At 43.4% G+C, this 17,260-nt stretch overlaps 1 protein-coding gene across 12 annotated transcripts in view; it reads right to left on the bottom strand.

Annotated features, from left to right (window-relative positions):
- CACNA1B (calcium voltage-gated channel subunit alpha1 B) overlaps positions 1–17,260 on the bottom strand; it is a 473,291-nt gene that overhangs the window by 74,285 nt on the left and 381,746 nt on the right. For all 12 annotated transcript variants that reach the window (XM_073313889.1, XM_073313878.1, XM_073313882.1 and 9 more), the window contains 7 exons: positions 11,157–11,253; positions 8,962–9,122; positions 7,302–7,439; positions 6,140–6,341; positions 5,238–5,402; positions 3,974–4,084; positions 3,749–3,832 (listed from right to left, as the gene is read on the bottom strand). In XM_073313889.1, coding sequence (XP_073169990.1) covers positions 3,749–3,832; positions 3,974–4,084; positions 5,238–5,402; positions 6,140–6,341; positions 7,302–7,439; positions 8,962–9,122; positions 11,157–11,253 — 958 coding nt within the window. The remainder of the gene's footprint in view (positions 1–3,748; positions 3,833–3,973; positions 4,085–5,237; positions 5,403–6,139; positions 6,342–7,301; positions 7,440–8,961; positions 9,123–11,156; positions 11,254–17,260) is intronic.

Here is a 17,260-nt window from a genome sequence, read left to right as displayed (position 1 = left end):
GGAAGGAGCGGTACAAAGGCATGCTCCACATGCCCTCCAGATTTTGGGATGTTGCAGGGGCCAAAACAGCCCTTGGTGTAATGCAGGCAGCCCTAGGGCCTGTTCTAAGTTACAGCTACCTGGGTCTGTACCAGGGGAGGTCAGAATGGGTATAGTGCTGTGTGCGACAGCCTTGCCCCCCCCCCATGCCTGGGTTTGTGAAATGGGGCCATAGCAGGGGGCTGAATCCCTCCTCTTGGGTTCCACCCTGGGTATCACAGGCCTCTTTGCTGGTGGAGAAGGAGGAAACGTTCTAATGCAGCCGAGGTTGCCCAGATTGCACACAGCAGGATGAAACTACAAAAGCACGGTTCTGTTTGTGAATGACACACTGAAAACTAGAATTATTTATTGCTGTTACTGTCCCGTTCTAGATGTCATTTATGGAACGCCATTTCAAAAAAAAAAAAAAAAGTGTCATTAAGCAATGATTTCATGAGATCTGCATGCCAATGTCACCCTTAAGTGAGTTAAGCTGCTTTCTAACGTCTCTTCAGCCAGCTTTGTGTGGTGCCTCAGAACCATTAGCCCCCTGATCCTGTCTGAAGTTTACAAAAAGATGTGCTTTGCTTAAAGGATTGTTCACCAGAGGCTACAAAGCTGTTCCATAACGATGAATAGGTTACTACAGGCAGCGACAAACTGGAGAGAGTTCAGAGGACAGCAACCAAGATGACAGAAACCCACTGAGGACAAGGTTGAGACAAGCGAGCATATTCAGTTGAGAGAAAAGAAGAGTAAAAGGGAGACATGACAACTGTAGACAAACACTTATAAAGGCATGATTAAAAGAGAGAAGGGATTAAAATAGGTTCATTAGTCAATGGATACGGAACAAGGGGTAATGGGCTGGAGCTGAAACGGGGGAGTTTAGGTTAAACGTTAGGGAAACATTTTTAAGAGCAGTTTTGCAACACAACTTGCAGCCAAGGGAAGCTGCAGAACCAGTGTAGCTGGAAATGTTCAGACACCCCTCTCTGAGGGGGAGCTAGGTACATTTAGTTACTCTTATACCAGGAGCCTCTAAAATGCAACTTGGGAGCATCAATGAAAAGTGTTATGGGTGCTTGAAAGTTTGGCTTTTTTGTATATGACCATCTTCTGATGTAACTTACACCATCCTTTAAACCATCCAAGTATTTTGCCCTCCATACTTCATCGTTAAACTTGAAAAAATACAGTACAGTGAAAGACTAATGCAGGCATGCATATTAAATCATTGGTCATTCCTAGCACATTGTATTTTCAGAATTACTAAGGGCTTGTCTACATGAATATTTAGCTCGCAGCAAGCTGGCGGGTGTATCTACCCCGCACTAGCCTGCCGTGGACTGTCAGCATGAACCCTGCTGACGTGCATTAACAGTTCGGTATTGTGCATTGATCTCATCCTGTTGCAAACAGAACTAGATCAAAGCGCACTAATGAACTGTTAATGCGTGTCAGCAGGGTCCAAGTGGACAGTTAGCTTGTGGCAGGCTAGTGTGGGGTAGGATCCACACCTCAGCTTGCCATGAACTAAACGTTCTCATAGACAAGCTCTAGATAAATCTGTTACAATTTGAGTGTGAAATGTAGTATTTGTGCGGAGAGCTGCATGCGTATTTACCCATCTATGTTATGATTACAGGAAGCTCTATATTCCATCTCATTGCCTGCTGAGGGTCAGACTGTGGCTGGCCTCTCCATGGCGATACAGGAGAAGAAAGGTGGGAGCATTGAGCTTTCCCCCCAGCACTTTTCCTGCAGAGCCAGGCAAAATTTCAATCTCTGCACTCTCCTGACAACAGATAGTGCTCCATCCTAGCAATGGCTGGAGTGCAAACTACCCCAAAATTGTGGGAGGGAGAAGAAAGAAGACTGACAATGGGGTAAACTTTTCCTACCCAAACGAATCACCACCCCCACACCAGCCAGTTATGTGAAAGCACAGCTGCTTCCACAGGGTCTGTGCAATGGATACACTGTCCTGGGATATTGCAGCTTTGCACCATGCATCGGTAACAAAGGCACAATTGGCTCAATCTGTAAATGAGTCCCTGGGACGGGACTTCTTAAAGTAAGGGAGAAAGGTCTGGGCTCTCAGTACACACAGAAATATTTGAAAACAAGTCTCTAAGGGCTAGTTTACAGGGCAAATTATGTGCGGCAAGCCAGGGTGTGCATATACAGTGCACCAGTTTCCCGCGCAGTAACATCCTGAGTGGAGACTGCTACAAACTACTGAAAGTCGCAGAGTGTGGTTTGACATACGACAAGTAGAAACCAGGACATTCAGTGAGCTGGACAGTGTGCACAGGGGATGTTACACTAGCAGGTGTGCTGTAGATTCACAGCCTGGCTTGCCGGGTAGTAACTTGCCATGTAGATAAGCCCTAGGAGATGTACAAGGAAAAGTTACAGTGATGTACGTTTTCAATATGCACAGCTAAAACAACATCAGAATGGGATGAAGACAAGCAGCTAAGATAAGAATAGTTCATAAACAGGGTTCAAAACCAGGTTCTCGGTATGGGGTCATTGTTCTTCCTTGCCCTTATGAAAACGTCCTATAGAATTTAATAGAAAGTTGGAAATTTTTAAACTATCCTAAAAAATTCCTTAGCAGTGATGTAATTGTCTTACATTGTACAGCTCAGTTGGTAAGTTCTACAGAAATTATCTCATTCTCTATTACATCATTTTAATACTAATTTCTATCGAAACCTTTTATGTAGATTTTAAAAAATGAACAATGACCCCAACATGGCTAAACTAAGGTTGCAGACAATGCTACTGTTCTAACCCTCCTCCTTCCTCCCCATCTGCTCCTTCCTGGTTTGTCACCTTCACTCTTTTTGTCCAATACAAAACATAGACTGAAAGCTCGAAGGGACAGAGAACAGCGTCTTTACATAAGAACGGCCATACCAGTTCAGACCAAAGGTCCATCTAGCCCAGTATCCTGTCTTCCAACAGCAACCAATGCCAGGTGCCCCAGAGGGAATGATCAGAACAGGTAATCATCAAGTGATCCATTCCCTGTTACCCATTTCCAGCTTCTGGCAAACAGAGGCTATCCCTGCCCATCCTGGTTAATAGCCATTGATGAACCTATCCTCCATGAACTTACCTAGCTCTTTTTTCAACCCTGTTATAGTCTTGGCCTTCACAACATCCTCTGGCAAAGAGTTCCACAGGTTGACCATGCATTGTGTGAAGAAATACTTCTTTTTGTTTGTTTTAAACCTGCTGCCTATTAATTTCATTTGGTGACCCCTAGTTCTTGTGTTATGAGAAGAAGTAAATAACACTTCCTTATTTCCTCTGAGAAGCTCCTAGCACAGTGTGGGACACTACTAAACAGAAACAATCGTAATAACCCTCTTTGGGTTTCCTCTCCATTAAATTCTATCGGACTTTTCCATGAAGGGGTAAAAAAGGCTCAAGGATGGGATCCTTTCATTAAGTGAGAAAGAGACAGCATTTCCTAGCACTGCTACTAACATTGCCATTCTCATCAGAACTCCTTGTAATGGGAGTCTTTAGCCAGACAGTGTGTTCAGCCTGGGGAAAAGAACAGCTAATGTGAATGGGCCCCCAAAGCACATCATCTCATGAGGAGCCTCAGAGGTAACTCCAGGAAATAGGTTGGTGGGAAGGAGACGTGAGGCCTTGACAGGGCACAGTTTTGTGGGTTAACAAAGTGACTTTAGCAAATTGCACTTACCGCAATCTCGGTTACTAAAATATCAGTAATACTTCCCAATACTGTTACGAAATCAAAGACGTTCCAGGCATCTCGGAAATAATTCTGCAAAATAAAAACACAAGATAGGAAAATTTAAATACCTAAATTAAATTTGGGGTTGTTTTTTAATCTCTGTGTCATCTCACAGCATGAACGTTTGATGCGAAGGGAAAGCAGCAGAGGGTAAATGAGAAAGGAACATACCAGTACACCAAAGGCAATGATCTTCAAAACGCATTCCATTGAAAACATAGACGTAAATACAATATTCAGGCATTTCAACATTTCTTCATATGCGTCTGGAGCACCATAGAACTAAACCAAGAGGGAAGATAGGCTGTTACAGGAAGGCTTTTTATGCTGATGAAACAATGTTCATAATTGACTTGCCTGACTGTAGGACTCTTGATTGATTTAGGGCCAGATTCTGCTTCACTTAAGGCCGGATCCCGGTCTACGCTATAGATCCTTTGTGTCATTCCAAAGTCACAATGGGGTCATGACAATATCTGAATTGGGCAGCTGAACATTCCCCTAGCACTGGAGAATCTTCTGCTGGTGTAGGACCTCCTCACAAGTAGCAGGTACCCTGGAGGAGTGCTCAGAAGGTTAGAAGAAAAGGAGTACTTGTGGCACCTTAGAGACTAACCGATTTATTTGAGCATGAGCTTTCGTGAGCTACAGCTCACTTCATCGGATGCATCCGATGAAGTGAGCTGTAGCTCACGAAAGCTCATGCTCAAATAAATCGGTTAGTCTCTAAGGTGCCACAAGTCCTCCTTTTCTTTTTGCGAATACAGACTAACACGGCTGTTACTCTGAAACCTGTCAGAAGGTTAGAGTGTGCCCCGAATGCTGCTGCACCCAAGTGATCTCCAGCAATGTAACAGCCACTGGGCTCATCTGAGGCAGCTCCAACTTACGCCAGGGATTGCGGGAGATCATACATGCCATACAGACACCTCTGCCTCTCCCTTTTGGGTGTTGTGGTGAGAGAAGCTCACCCAGACCCAAAGATTCTCCATCTGGTGCAAATCTGAGTAACTCTGTTGACTTGAGTTGTTCTGGATTTCAACCAGTGTAAACGAGAAGTGAATCTGACCCTTAATTAGGAGTGAGAGATTTGTGGGGAACAACACGTTATTAGAGAATTGAGTCCCAATTCCTCTAGAAACAGGCATAGGGGAGTGCAAGAAGAAGTAGTCTGAGCTTTCTGCCTTCGTATCTAAATCATGGTCTGGGGAGCTCCATCTTACCATGGTCCACGTCCAGGCAATCCTGTCTTCTTTGGTAAGGACTGCCCTATCAACAGTACTGCGGCCGAACCAGTGACTAGGCAACATCAGAAGCTAATCTAGCTCTTGTCACATCCATCTTACTATAGTGTCTCAAGCACGTTGCTCCTATAGCAAATGCCACATTTTCTAGCCCACATGAAGTCAGGAAGAACTAACAGCAGCTCACTAACCTTCATCATCAGCACAATAGTATTGAGTGCAATCATGACCATGATAAAATATTCAAAGGGAGGGGACACCACAAACTTCCACATCTTGTACTGAAAAGACTGCTTGTTTTGAGGCATGTAGCGGGTCAGTGGCCTGGCACTTATGGCGAAGTCTATGCAGGCCCTCTACAAAACAGGAACAAGGGGAAAAAAAATCAAAATCGGCGGGGGTCATCCAGTAGCCAATGTGTTCATATGAAACAGGTTATCTTTGAGAGCACGGGTGAGGTATTTTGGGGAGGGTGGACTGAGTATGTTTATCACATAACAGCTGGGCACAGAACGATTGGCTGTTTGGAGGCTGGCGGGAGGCACTTGGGGGATGGCGGAGAGCAGCAAGCAGTGGGCAGGCGGGTGGCCTCAAGGCCGAGGGCCGGAAGAGGCAGAATGAGAATGAGGCCTCGGGGGAAGGGGCAGAGGGGAGCAGGGCTTCGGGGCGGACCAGGGGTGGAGCACGCACCAAGAGAAATAAAAGTCAGGACCTGTGCAAACACAGAGCGCAAGTACTTAACACCATGCTCATCTGTCATAGGGAGGGGGGTCCACAGAGACATGTAATTTTGTTTAGCTGCTCAGGTCACGGTGTAGCGCCCTATTCAGACATGTGTGGTCTCCATGGGCCATGCATCCATGCAAAGGGTTAGGGGGCGGCAACTTGATTCTTTCAATTTCATATTCAACACATCTCTCACTGTGGTCATCGATCGCACAAAGGTTAGGGCCTCCCTCTGTTAATAACTGCTGTAAAGCCCTTAGTGCTGGTGATGGTAGCTGTGGGATTTCATTTGTAGCAAGGTGGTCTGAGCCAAAAAATGCCAACTCCCAGTGTGCAAGGGGTTGCTGAATTCGTAACGCCTGGATACCTCATTTTTTTCGAGACTGCACTCCGACATGACTTTATCGCCTTGCTCCTGGAAGGTGATGATGATTAACGCCACAAATATATTCACAAAGAAGAAGGGGAAGACAACAAAGTACACCACGTAAAAGATGGACATTTCCATTCGATAACCAGGGCTGGGACCCTGCTCCTCATAGGTAGCATCCACCGAATGCTTCAATACACTGTAATCAAATGCAGAGAGAGAAGAAAAACAATTAAATTAAGTGCAGGGCACAGTACCAGTGATAGCTCTAGATTTACTTGATACCAGAGGCTTCCCTGTGGAGATTCTGCCTTACATGCATGGGATTAAACTCACTGCCACCTTTGCAACTGGGAAGGAATTTTCCCTTATGGGCTAGGGGCACCCTTTCTTTTTGCTCCATTTTGGAATAAGGGATCATTTGTTAGTGTCCCAGCAGCATATTTACCATGATCAATTTTCTTTGAATGCAAGGAGAGGGGATACTTTGGGGTCTGAATCCTTCCTCTCTTCTTCTATGTGTCACTATGGATGAAACAGCAGCAGTGGAAAGACTGTGAATAATCTGCGATGCATGCTGCCCTGGGAATATGTGGGCCAGTGGGCCACTGAGGTTTTCATTCATTATTTTATTAGGAAGTGGGGCATGGGTGAAAGGGGGTTGCCTGCCACATGAAAGAGACTTCCAGGTTGCATTTTTAACTACTATTTCCCATTAAAAGCCAAGCGAAATAAAGTAGTAAGCATAACAGGAACGATAGTTTTGAGCCAAAAAGCCTGGAATGCTTTCTTCATGGGTCACCATGTTCCTTTCTCCCCCAACCTCAAGGTCAGCAGCTTTTGTGAACCTCTTAATCTATTTCACATAAAAGAAAGCAGCGCAGATCTGAAGGAGTGAGCAGACAATTATTTATCAAAAAGTGCCCAGGAAACACCACTGTGCAACCTCACAGGGATGTGCAGAAAAATACACTCAAGTCCTGCCCAATGCTGCTGATTCGTTTAACATTTGTGTGAGGAAAACCAGACTCCTGGCCGATAACGAATTCCCCATCCACTTTGCACAAGTCGTCGATTGCTTATCCGTCCCTGACAGCTACGAAGAGTTAGCACTGCATCTCAGTGGGGTCAATAAACCCGACAAACTTCACGTACTTACGTTGGCCACCCTTCTCCTGTGGAGACCGTGAACAGTGTTAACAGAGCCCAGAGCACGTTGTCATAGTGAAACTCATACTTTTTCCACTGCCTGGGCTGTGCCTCCACCTCACTCTTCTCATAATCCAGATACTGACCCCTACAAAGAAGAGCAGAGGTTTGAAACAAGTGAGGTGACCAGGCTCCGCAGCAATCTATTAAGGACGATTATCGTTATTACTTGTATTGTAGTAGCGTATGGGAGCCCCAGTCTCAGATCGAGGCCCCATTTGTGCTAGGCACGCTACAAACGCAGAACAGAAAGGATGGTTCTTGCCCCGAGATTTTATAATCTAACTAAAAACTAAAAGAGCCGTAGAATTTTAATCTCTGCGCAAGGTGCAGCAGAGACTTGAATCCACATCCTTGGGCATGGGAAGGGAGGACCATATCCCTAGGCCTGCCAGTCACAGTTGAAAATTACTAAGGGCTTGTCATCACTACGATGGTAAATTGGCTGCTGCTGAACTAATGCTGCGGCGTCGATTTAGCGCGTCTGGTGAAGACGTGCTACGTCGATGGGAGAGCACTCTCCCATCAACATAATTACTCCATCTCAACGAGAGGCAGAAGGGATGTCGACAGGAGAACACTCTCCCGCACACATAGCGTGTGGTAGACACCACTTTAAGTCGATGTAAGTTACGTCTCCCGGGGGGGTGTTTTTTTCACACCCCTAAGCAACGTAACTTGTATCGACTTAACTGTAGTGTAGCCCTAAGACAATGCTTACAATTAAGAGGACTTTGTCAATTACTTAGGCTTGGAATAGTCTGATCCATCGCAAACTGTCGCAATCTAGTGGAGAATATCCTCTGGGTTCTAAATATCTGTTTGAAGACAAATCCACTATTCAGCCAATGAGAAACTGAAAATACAAACCCCAGAAATACTGCTGACATGTGACCTCATAATATATTTGCTCTGCTGCTATAAAGCTAGAGTAACCTACATATCACTGTTCCAAGCGCTGTTGCTGACATTACTGAAGACATTCCCAGATGATGACAATCATCAAAGAAAGAAGCAAGCAAGGAGGAGCATACTGGCTTGTGATGCATAGGAACGACATAAAAACCACTGTTAAACGGGAAAGGACAAATCAGGCTGGAAACACGAGTCTTCTATCATATTAGTGCCAACAATGGCATTTTAACTTCTTAACTTCTTACTTATTAACTACAATGTTCAAATAATAGTGCTTCAAGAAAAAAAATTCATTTTAAAAATCAGAAAGGCAGCTAGCCAAATTAGCCACACAGGCCTTGATCCTTCAAACACTTACGCTTGTGCTCTACTTTAAGCACATGATTAGTTTGAAACAAGTCACTGCAACTACTCAGACTTAAAGTTAAGTGTTTGACTTTGCAGGATCGGGGTCTTAGACATTTAAACTATTAAAAACGAAGGGTAAAATTAATGTCTGGTATAACTCTGTTAAAGTAGCACTCTTATTCAATGGAGCCACACTAGAATTAATTGAACCCAGAATGATGCGACTTTAAGTCACATGGAGTTGGGAGAGTTATCACCATCAAGGGAACTCCGGAAGGGATCCAAGATTTCCTTCTTGCAAGCAATCCACAGCTGGCTTCCAGGATTCCCTGTCACCCTGCAAGTACCTGCAGTCCTTTTCTAGCTCCTTGGACTCATCCGTACAGTAGAAGAATTTGCCTTTGAAGAGTTGTACAGCAATGACAGCGAAAATGAACATGAAGAGCATGTAAACAATTAGGATATTGAGGACGTTCTTCAGGGAATTCACCACACAGTCAAAGACAGCCTATAATGGTGGGGTGAAAAACAGGGGAAGAGGTGAGGGGAGAGAGAGAGAGGTATCTCGGCATCTAAACAAGAACACATAGAATTTTGGATCAGGTACCTGATTTATACAGTGTCTGTCAGGGAAGGGTTTCTTTAACTTGCACACCAGATGTTTGAAATGTCTAGTTCTACTAATACCCACTTCCTGCAGTTCCATTCTTTTTCCATGTTGCAAGAGTTTAAACCATGTGACTGAATTCTGTGATATTGCCAGTAAAAATGGCAAATATAATAACCAGTTGTCTATGTAAATATTAGCCCCAAGCAAATATTTTTATAGCTGGATGAATAACTGTAAAATGTAGATGTGACTAATCTATTCTATGACTGATAGGGAATAGAACTTGTCAAATAAATTACTCATTAAATATTATTTGAACTGTTTGAACGATAAGAAAAATTATTTCATGATAAAATACCAAAATGCTTTGAATAAATAACTTGTAGCAAATAATTCAACCAGCGTTAACTATTAAATAATTTAGTTGGCAAATGTAGCTTGTGAACTGTCTGCAAACACTTTTTGAAAGTATTTGTTATGTGGTATTAGTTGCCAAATCATTTCTGCAAATAGCTGTCGGCTTACAGCATGTTCATGAGCAGTTTGTGGTGATAATTCAGTGTAAGGAATTCTGAGTGGGATTGGTTAGTTCTGCTTGGACACACAAGACATACGGTATTGTTGTTCTGAATGTAATTCTTAGTATCATGTTTCTGGTGCAAGCACAATCCAGAAATTCCAAATTCACTTTCTTCAAATATTCTCTAATAATCCCACAAAACTCTCAGTTTCGGTGACCAGTTACTAGTTTCCAAGGAGCAAAAGAGGTATGAAGACAAGCAATATGAATTAAATTTCTGATTCATATAAATATTTACTGACACTGTTTAGCAGTAGTCAACCCAGTCTGGCAAATGTAAGTTTGAACATAAAGAATTTGTTTAATAAAAAGCCAGTGTTTCTTTGCGTTCCAGAGCAGAAGAAAATTAACACTGCTGATTTCAAAGGCCACAGAACAACACATTTACATTTCCAATCAACTAGCCTTGGTCTTCTGCACGAGTTTCAGATGAATTTAGCACATGTGAAAATTAAATTGGCTAAAATTGAAATGATCTGAACCTGAACCATGTGGATTTGCATAAAACAGGCCCCAGACGAAAGCTAAACCTGGTTTTTATTTTGGGTTATGTTTAAAAAAATTCGGCTGATGTGGTTTCACAAAAGCAAAAGCTCTTTGTGGTTTGGGCCCATCTCTAATGGAAAAGATCCGTACTGGTGAGCGCACAAAAACACTGTACAGCCAATAGTTCCTGCACTGAGCCCCTACAGTACACATCTGGTTAGTTCTATAACTCTTCCCACTCCACAATTCCAGTGGCGGGCTATTCTTGAACAGTTTTCAATCCATTCTTGAAAAGTGGTAAATAACTAAGCTCAGGCGGCCAAATTCATTCAACTTGTGACTCAGGATTCCAGACATGAAAGGCTATTGATGCTAACGCCCTGCATTACACACTCCTAAATGAAGAGATGAACAGATTAAATTCCTCTTGACTCAGTGGAAGATATCCACAGACAGAGCTGAGCAAAACGTGCAGTGTTCACGGCGTACAAGTTGTGCAGTGAAAGTGAATGCTCCAGGAGTTACTTTTTCCACACTACAAAATTTCAAAAAATTGTGTTAAATTTGTAGGTTGTGTTTTGTGTGGGTTTCCCCATCCCCAACCTTCATAAGGGTTATTGGAAAATTGAACGTGGCATTTACTGTGAAACCAAAAGACCTTTTAACATTTGATTAAAATGTACAAAACTATTAAATGAGCAGGGGAGGTCTTTTTTAATCTAAGTAAAACTGGCAAAAATTAAAATCAATTACAATAAAAGAATAGGTCTATACGTTACCCACTTTGAGTTTACACAAGAAATTTTGCCCACAGCCCAGCCTGCCAGTCCCCAACAAAGAAGAACTGTTTCCTGTTATTCGCCAACCTTTAACTTGGGCAGACGCTTGATAGTCTTCAAAGGTCTTAGAACTCGCAGGACTCGCAGTGACTTGATTGTGTTGATGTCTTTGCCTTTGCTTCCTCTGAAAGGGGAATGAAAGAAGAACAAAAGGAAGGAGTTTGGTTCTAGTGGGGCTCATATAAAGGCCTGCAAATACCCAGATTTTTCAGATTTGGAGCCAAATTTTTCCCCTTGGATGCTCACACGGGGAGTTACAGACAAGCATCCGCTTGAGAAGCGTAAAGCAATGTACAGAAGGAAAGCTGAGGGCAGAACTTGGCCCTGAGAAAGTTTAACTGCTTGTGCTCTCCATCCCGGCATCACTTCCCAGCTATTCAAGCCGTGTCACCAGGCTCAGAATCCTCCCTTTCCTCTCACCAGTAGGAGGGCAGCAGAGGATGTCTGGTTACAGCAGAGAGGAGAGAAGCCAGAGCACATCAGCATAGCTGCAACCACTGGTGGGAGAAGGGGGGGAAAGTTACATCTGCCGTACCCAAAACATTTGTGGCCTGTGTTACCCATGTCACCGCCTCTTCCCACAAAGCCAGACATTTCCATGAGACAGCTCCCATCCAATTTGTCAGGGAAGCTCTCTTAATGGTCTGGAGATAATGTTTTCCTTAGAATAGGCAGTGAATAGAAGGAACTGGACCTTCCGGTTGGTAGATGGACAGCACGTCCTACCTGGGCAGAATAAGCTTTCCATTTCTGCATTCTGTACAGCCATACTATCGCTCTCAGGTCTCTTTTAGAGGACATGCTACCAAGACCATGCTGAGCCATGTAATATGCAGACATATTACATGCCTGAAACAATAACAGTGTGATTTTTCAGGCCATGCATGCAGAGGTTGGAGGTCACTTCTCTTTTACGAAAACCATATGCAAAAGGTTAATAATTTATACAAACAATATTGTTACTGTTCATTTAGCTGCCATTAATGGGGAAGGGGAGGTTTGATGGGGAGATAGAGCTCCTTCTCCAATCCACCCCCAAAATAAAAAAGTAGGGCTTTTTCTGAAGAGCTGCAGCTAGGCCTTTTGTCAATCTGCTAGTACAACAATGTAGTTCACCTTCATTTAGTATGGCGTGAGAATGAGATGGAAGACTGTGGATGGAGCTGAACTTGACTACAGGCATGGGTTTAAGGGCTGATCGAGACATAAACTTGCATTGAAATAACAAAAGGCATGAATGAACAGTGCTTTGAGCAGGCTCCCTGGCTCCTCTCCGCTCCCCACATTCAGCTTCCCTTCCCCAGTGGGAAAGCATGTCAAGAAAAACACAAATAAGCCAAGAGACTCAGAACTGCACAGCATGGGCAGTGGCAAGTTCAGACTTCTCCCACACTGCCTCATTAGTAAGTACTTAACACTATTCTGGAGGAACCATATCTAGGGGGAAGAGGACAGCTCAAACTTTATGGCTCACTCAAGCCACTGACCCTGCTGAGCGTGGTGATGGTGAGTTTTGTCACTTGGCTCCATTAGTCAAGAGAAACCAACAAGTCATTTCATATGACCAGCTGAGCAGAAATCAGAGGTAACAACTTTTGCTCGCTACTGAACAGAGTGGATTTGCACCAACATCTTAGCGGTGAATATACCCATGTCCTATTTGAAATCTTTTTCTCTACCTAGGGTGACAGTCTGTATCCCTATGTTCACCCTTTCTACAAGGCTATGATAAATCTGGTACAAAGTGTGCCTTGTAAGGTATCATTTGAAAACTCATAATCTGCTGAACATTATTGTCTTGGTAAAATGTGTAGCAACAATGTATGTAAATCTATAAAATTCTATTGTATAAGACATGTTACAAGTTTAGAAAAGCAGGCACAAACCAGTTCCTTAGAGACAAAAAGCAAACTAACACCTCAGCCAGGGGTCAACAAAATCAAATAGACCATCACCTGGTTAAGCAGCCATTCTTTGTCAGGGAAAAGGGTGAGAGTGAGAAATTTACATGTTGGCAAGGAATCAGCTGGATGTTCCCATCCCACAGACATTCTGTCACCTGAACCCCAGCTGGAGAGGATTCTCACAGAAGAGAAATGCCATAAGAAAGGGGAGCAAACACCTCAGATTACCTCTCTCCCTTAATCTCTACGCATGGCATCAACACTTGAAAAGACAAAGGAAGCATTATTGGACTGGGGGAGAGATCCTGACGGGAAGATTAATCTAATAAGACTGCTACAGCATGTGGTCAGAGAGACTTTTGCTTTGAATTCTCTTAGCTTGTTAAGTTAGGTGTTAGTTTGTGTTTTACCTTTTATTTCTTTGTAACTTATTCTGACTTTTATGCCTCCTTACTTGTAATCACTTAAAATCTTTTTTTTTGTAGTAGTTAAACTGATTTTATTGTTTTCTCTAAACCAGTGTGTTTGGATTGAAGTGTTTGGGAACTTCAGCTGGGATAATAAGATTTGTGCACGTCATTTTCTACGAATGAAATGACGGACTTTCTATGAGCCTGTATTGTCCAGAAGGGTGCTGGGCAGCACATCACATACAAGTCTGGGACTGAGAATTTGCTGATGTAGCGCTGTAATATAATTCATGGCTGGCTGGCTGGCTAGCTATAGCGCTCACACAGTATAGCTGGGGGTGATTTATATGCTGTAGGCTGGGTGTGAGCAGGGCCAGGCGTGGTTGCTTTCACAATGAAGCAGTGTAAAAGGCACCCCAGGTTAGAGAATTGAGGGGACACAGCTGTTCAGCAGTCCAGATTGTACCCTGGGGAATATAACATCAATCATTTCTGTTCATTTACAGTGCACGGATAAGGAACATTCAGAATGAAAGCTGAGAGGCTCTTGCCTATATCATCATATCGTCTTTACAGGTTAGTCTATAGCGTGGAGTTCCATGACTGGATTGGAAGGGATGGAGGGCGAGGGGATAGGTGTGCAGACAGGGAGAGGACAGCTCATCTGAGTTCTTCCACTGCTATTTTAGAACCACTTTAATCAGACACATCTGGAGCTTGATCCTGCTCTAATTCACATTGCTGTAAACCAGAAGTAGCTTCACTGGAGCCAGTGGAATTACATTAGCATAAAACTGCAGGTTGGAAATCCAAACCATGACTGGAAGGGATCGCCCGTTTCCACTGCTACTCTTAAGGGAGGCTGTTCTAGCTATACACTGATAAAGCCATAATAGAGCCTCATGCTCTCTCATGGACTAAGGGGTTGAGGAACCTCTTCTGCAATTGAGTCACAAGGGGCTTTATGGGTTTAACTCCAATGCACATGAGGGGAGAAGCACTTGCTTCTGTACAGCCCTCTGCATACAGATGGAAGAGGCAGCTTTGGGAAAGTCCCTCTATAGACCAATCTCTTGCCAAGCCACCCAGGCGTTGAATCAGTCAAAATATATGGTTTTCAAGTATATCACCATAAATATTTTTGTTCTTAATTTGAAAATATACAGCAGCAGTCCAAACCTTTTCTATGGAGCTGCATTAATCAGGAGAATTAATTGTGATTTAATATGTTAATAACTGCTCTGTGACAGTCTCTGACGGAGTCAGGTTTCAGAGTGGTAGCCGTGTGAGTCTGTATCAGCAAAAGTAACAAGGAGTCCTTGTGGCACCTTACAGACTAACAAATTTATTTGGATGGAGTCGTGACCTGAAGATGATCTCGGTGAAGCTTGAAAACTTGTCTCTTCCATCCACAGAAGATGGTGCAATGAAAAGACAATATTACCTCATCCAACTTGTCTCTCCTGATTAGGAGACCTGTGATGACTAATAGGCACTGTCTCCATTATGCAGCTGGTAAAAGATTTAGTCACAGCTGTGCTTAAGCAAGGTCATTGCGAGCATGGTTTCCCTAAGCCGCATAGTTGCTGAAAAAACATGCTAGACTGGACCATGCTATTGACTATCCCCTCTAGGCAGGCTGTTACGCGAGTGTCAAGGGAAAGGAATCCCTGTCTATGCTGGTCAGGGAAGCCACGTGAAGGAGAGTGGAAAGCTAAGATGACAAGCCAACCGTTTGGTTTAAGAGATTCTAGGAAATTTTACCATAGGCATCTCAAGGATAGCAGAAAAACTTGACAGGTTTTGTACTGTGTCTGACCGATTTGTAAGCAGTTTTTCCAGAAGGCAGTCACAACGTTTTAGCATTGTGCATGTGGCCCATCAGCTCCTGTTGTTGTCAGAGAATGGTTGACAGAGAATGGTTGCCTGTGTTGTAAAAAATGGCACAGCCAGTGGGAAAATTGGCAGATGCAAAACAAACAAATAAATAAATAAATAGGAGGCCAATGCAGTGCTAGGCTGATTCAACCCATGTAGGGCTAAGCCCTGATCCTGCTTCTGCTGATGTCAATGGCACAATTCCTTTAGTTCAATGGGATCAGGAGAAGGTTTTTATTTTGCTTCTTGCAGGATGTCTGAGGACACGGAAATGTAATGTGAGAGGAGGCAGGGATTCGACATACAACTCAGATTGCTGCCAGGAGGGCCTCATTTCTGTGGTTACAGGGATAACAGTGCACTCATTTCTGAAGGAAGCAGAGATTCTGAGGGGCAGATCGACATTAGCAAGGTGTAGCCAAACGCCACTCAGCTGAGGTCTGCACTGGTGAGTTGCCAGGTGTCTGAGATTCATAACCAGTTTGCAGGAAATGAAGCAAGCCGTAGCCTCTTTTGTCTTCAATACAGAGAGCTGGCCTTCAGAAAAGACATGAAAGCTCATCTGCAGTGGGCTAATGCTTTCCTAACCTGGCTTTGTGGGCACTGAAGGAAGGAGTGGCAAATGGGCAGTTGTTCTCCCTGGCCTACTGCAAGGGTCTCTTGGAGGGATTAGAATATAATTCAGTATTATTAGTTGATACATTAACCACTGAAGGCAAAAGTTAAGATCACCAACACCGAAAGGGCCTAAATGTGTTTTGAATTTTGAATATGGGTTAATGTTACATTAAGAATTATCAGCCATCTAAAATAAAGGCCGTGATTCCCATTTACACTAAGACCCCTTTATACGGCTCTGGCAGTGTAAAGAGACCTTAAAATGAGCATGACTGTAATTTACTCTCACTTTAGGCCCCTTTATACTGTCAGGGAAGTGTCTTTAGTGTAAATGAGACTCAGGCCCAAAGGCTTTAAACAGTATTTTTGGATCTCTTTATGTATTTTTACATCACCAGATGCTAGCAAGCGAAGATGATGTTACAGCCAGTGTATGATGGCCATCTCTGCCAGCATAACCAGGAGGAAACTGTTCACATCCTTCTGCTGAGTTTCCCTCTTCAGGCATACAAGCACAAAAAAAATACTCACAGGGACTTAACTGCTCATCCTTCTTTTCTATTTGGAAGACAGAGCCCTTAGACAGAAGAGAGAATCAAAAAGAAAAACAACTAATTTCACAGCCCAATTTTGTTTTTTGAAACAGGATGTGCGAACAGCAAACAAAATGAGATTCAAACGTCTTGTGAAAAGAGAAGAGCTATTAGGTACCTGTGGGTGTGATCTATACAATGCTAATCTCTGCAAACAAAAATCTGATGCTCTCAGTATATAGAAACAAGAACTGGCTTTTGGCAGCCCACCCACACTACGAAGCACAGGAAACAGATGGATCTGTTTCTACAGGTCTTGATATAGCTGGGAAATAATAAAATACAGGCAATCAGGGAGGGCTTCTCATGGGGTGAACTGTCTCTAAAACAGCACAAAATATGAACTCCGGCAAACTAGAAATCCACTGATGTCTGAGGCCGTGAATCTTGCAGTTACACAGCCGTGTTCAGGAGCCCTCTTGGAACGGGCAGAATTTCTTATTACAATGAATAAGGGGCAATGTTTAAAATCTGAAACTGTACTTTGTACAGAGGGAAGCTGTTGGATGGCTGATCTGGGAGAGGGAGGCTTTGTCTGTAGAACAGTGATCACAAACCTCAGGAGGGAGAGATATTACTGCAAACTGGAAATCGAGCAGGCTTCATCTACAACCAATTGATAACCAAATATTAAGTGACTGTGTTCCTGTGGAGGGGTAGAAGATTAACAGACATGGGGCTTAATGAACAAGTATGGTGACACCCCTTTCCCCCCCCCACAAGCATAG

Source organism: Lepidochelys kempii, chromosome 16 (assembly GCF_965140265.1).
Source record: "Lepidochelys kempii isolate rLepKem1 chromosome 16, rLepKem1.hap2, whole genome shotgun sequence".
Classification (NCBI taxonomy): domain Eukaryota; kingdom Metazoa; phylum Chordata; order Testudines; family Cheloniidae; genus Lepidochelys; species Lepidochelys kempii.
This window is presented reverse-complemented; position numbering and strand designations above follow the sequence as displayed.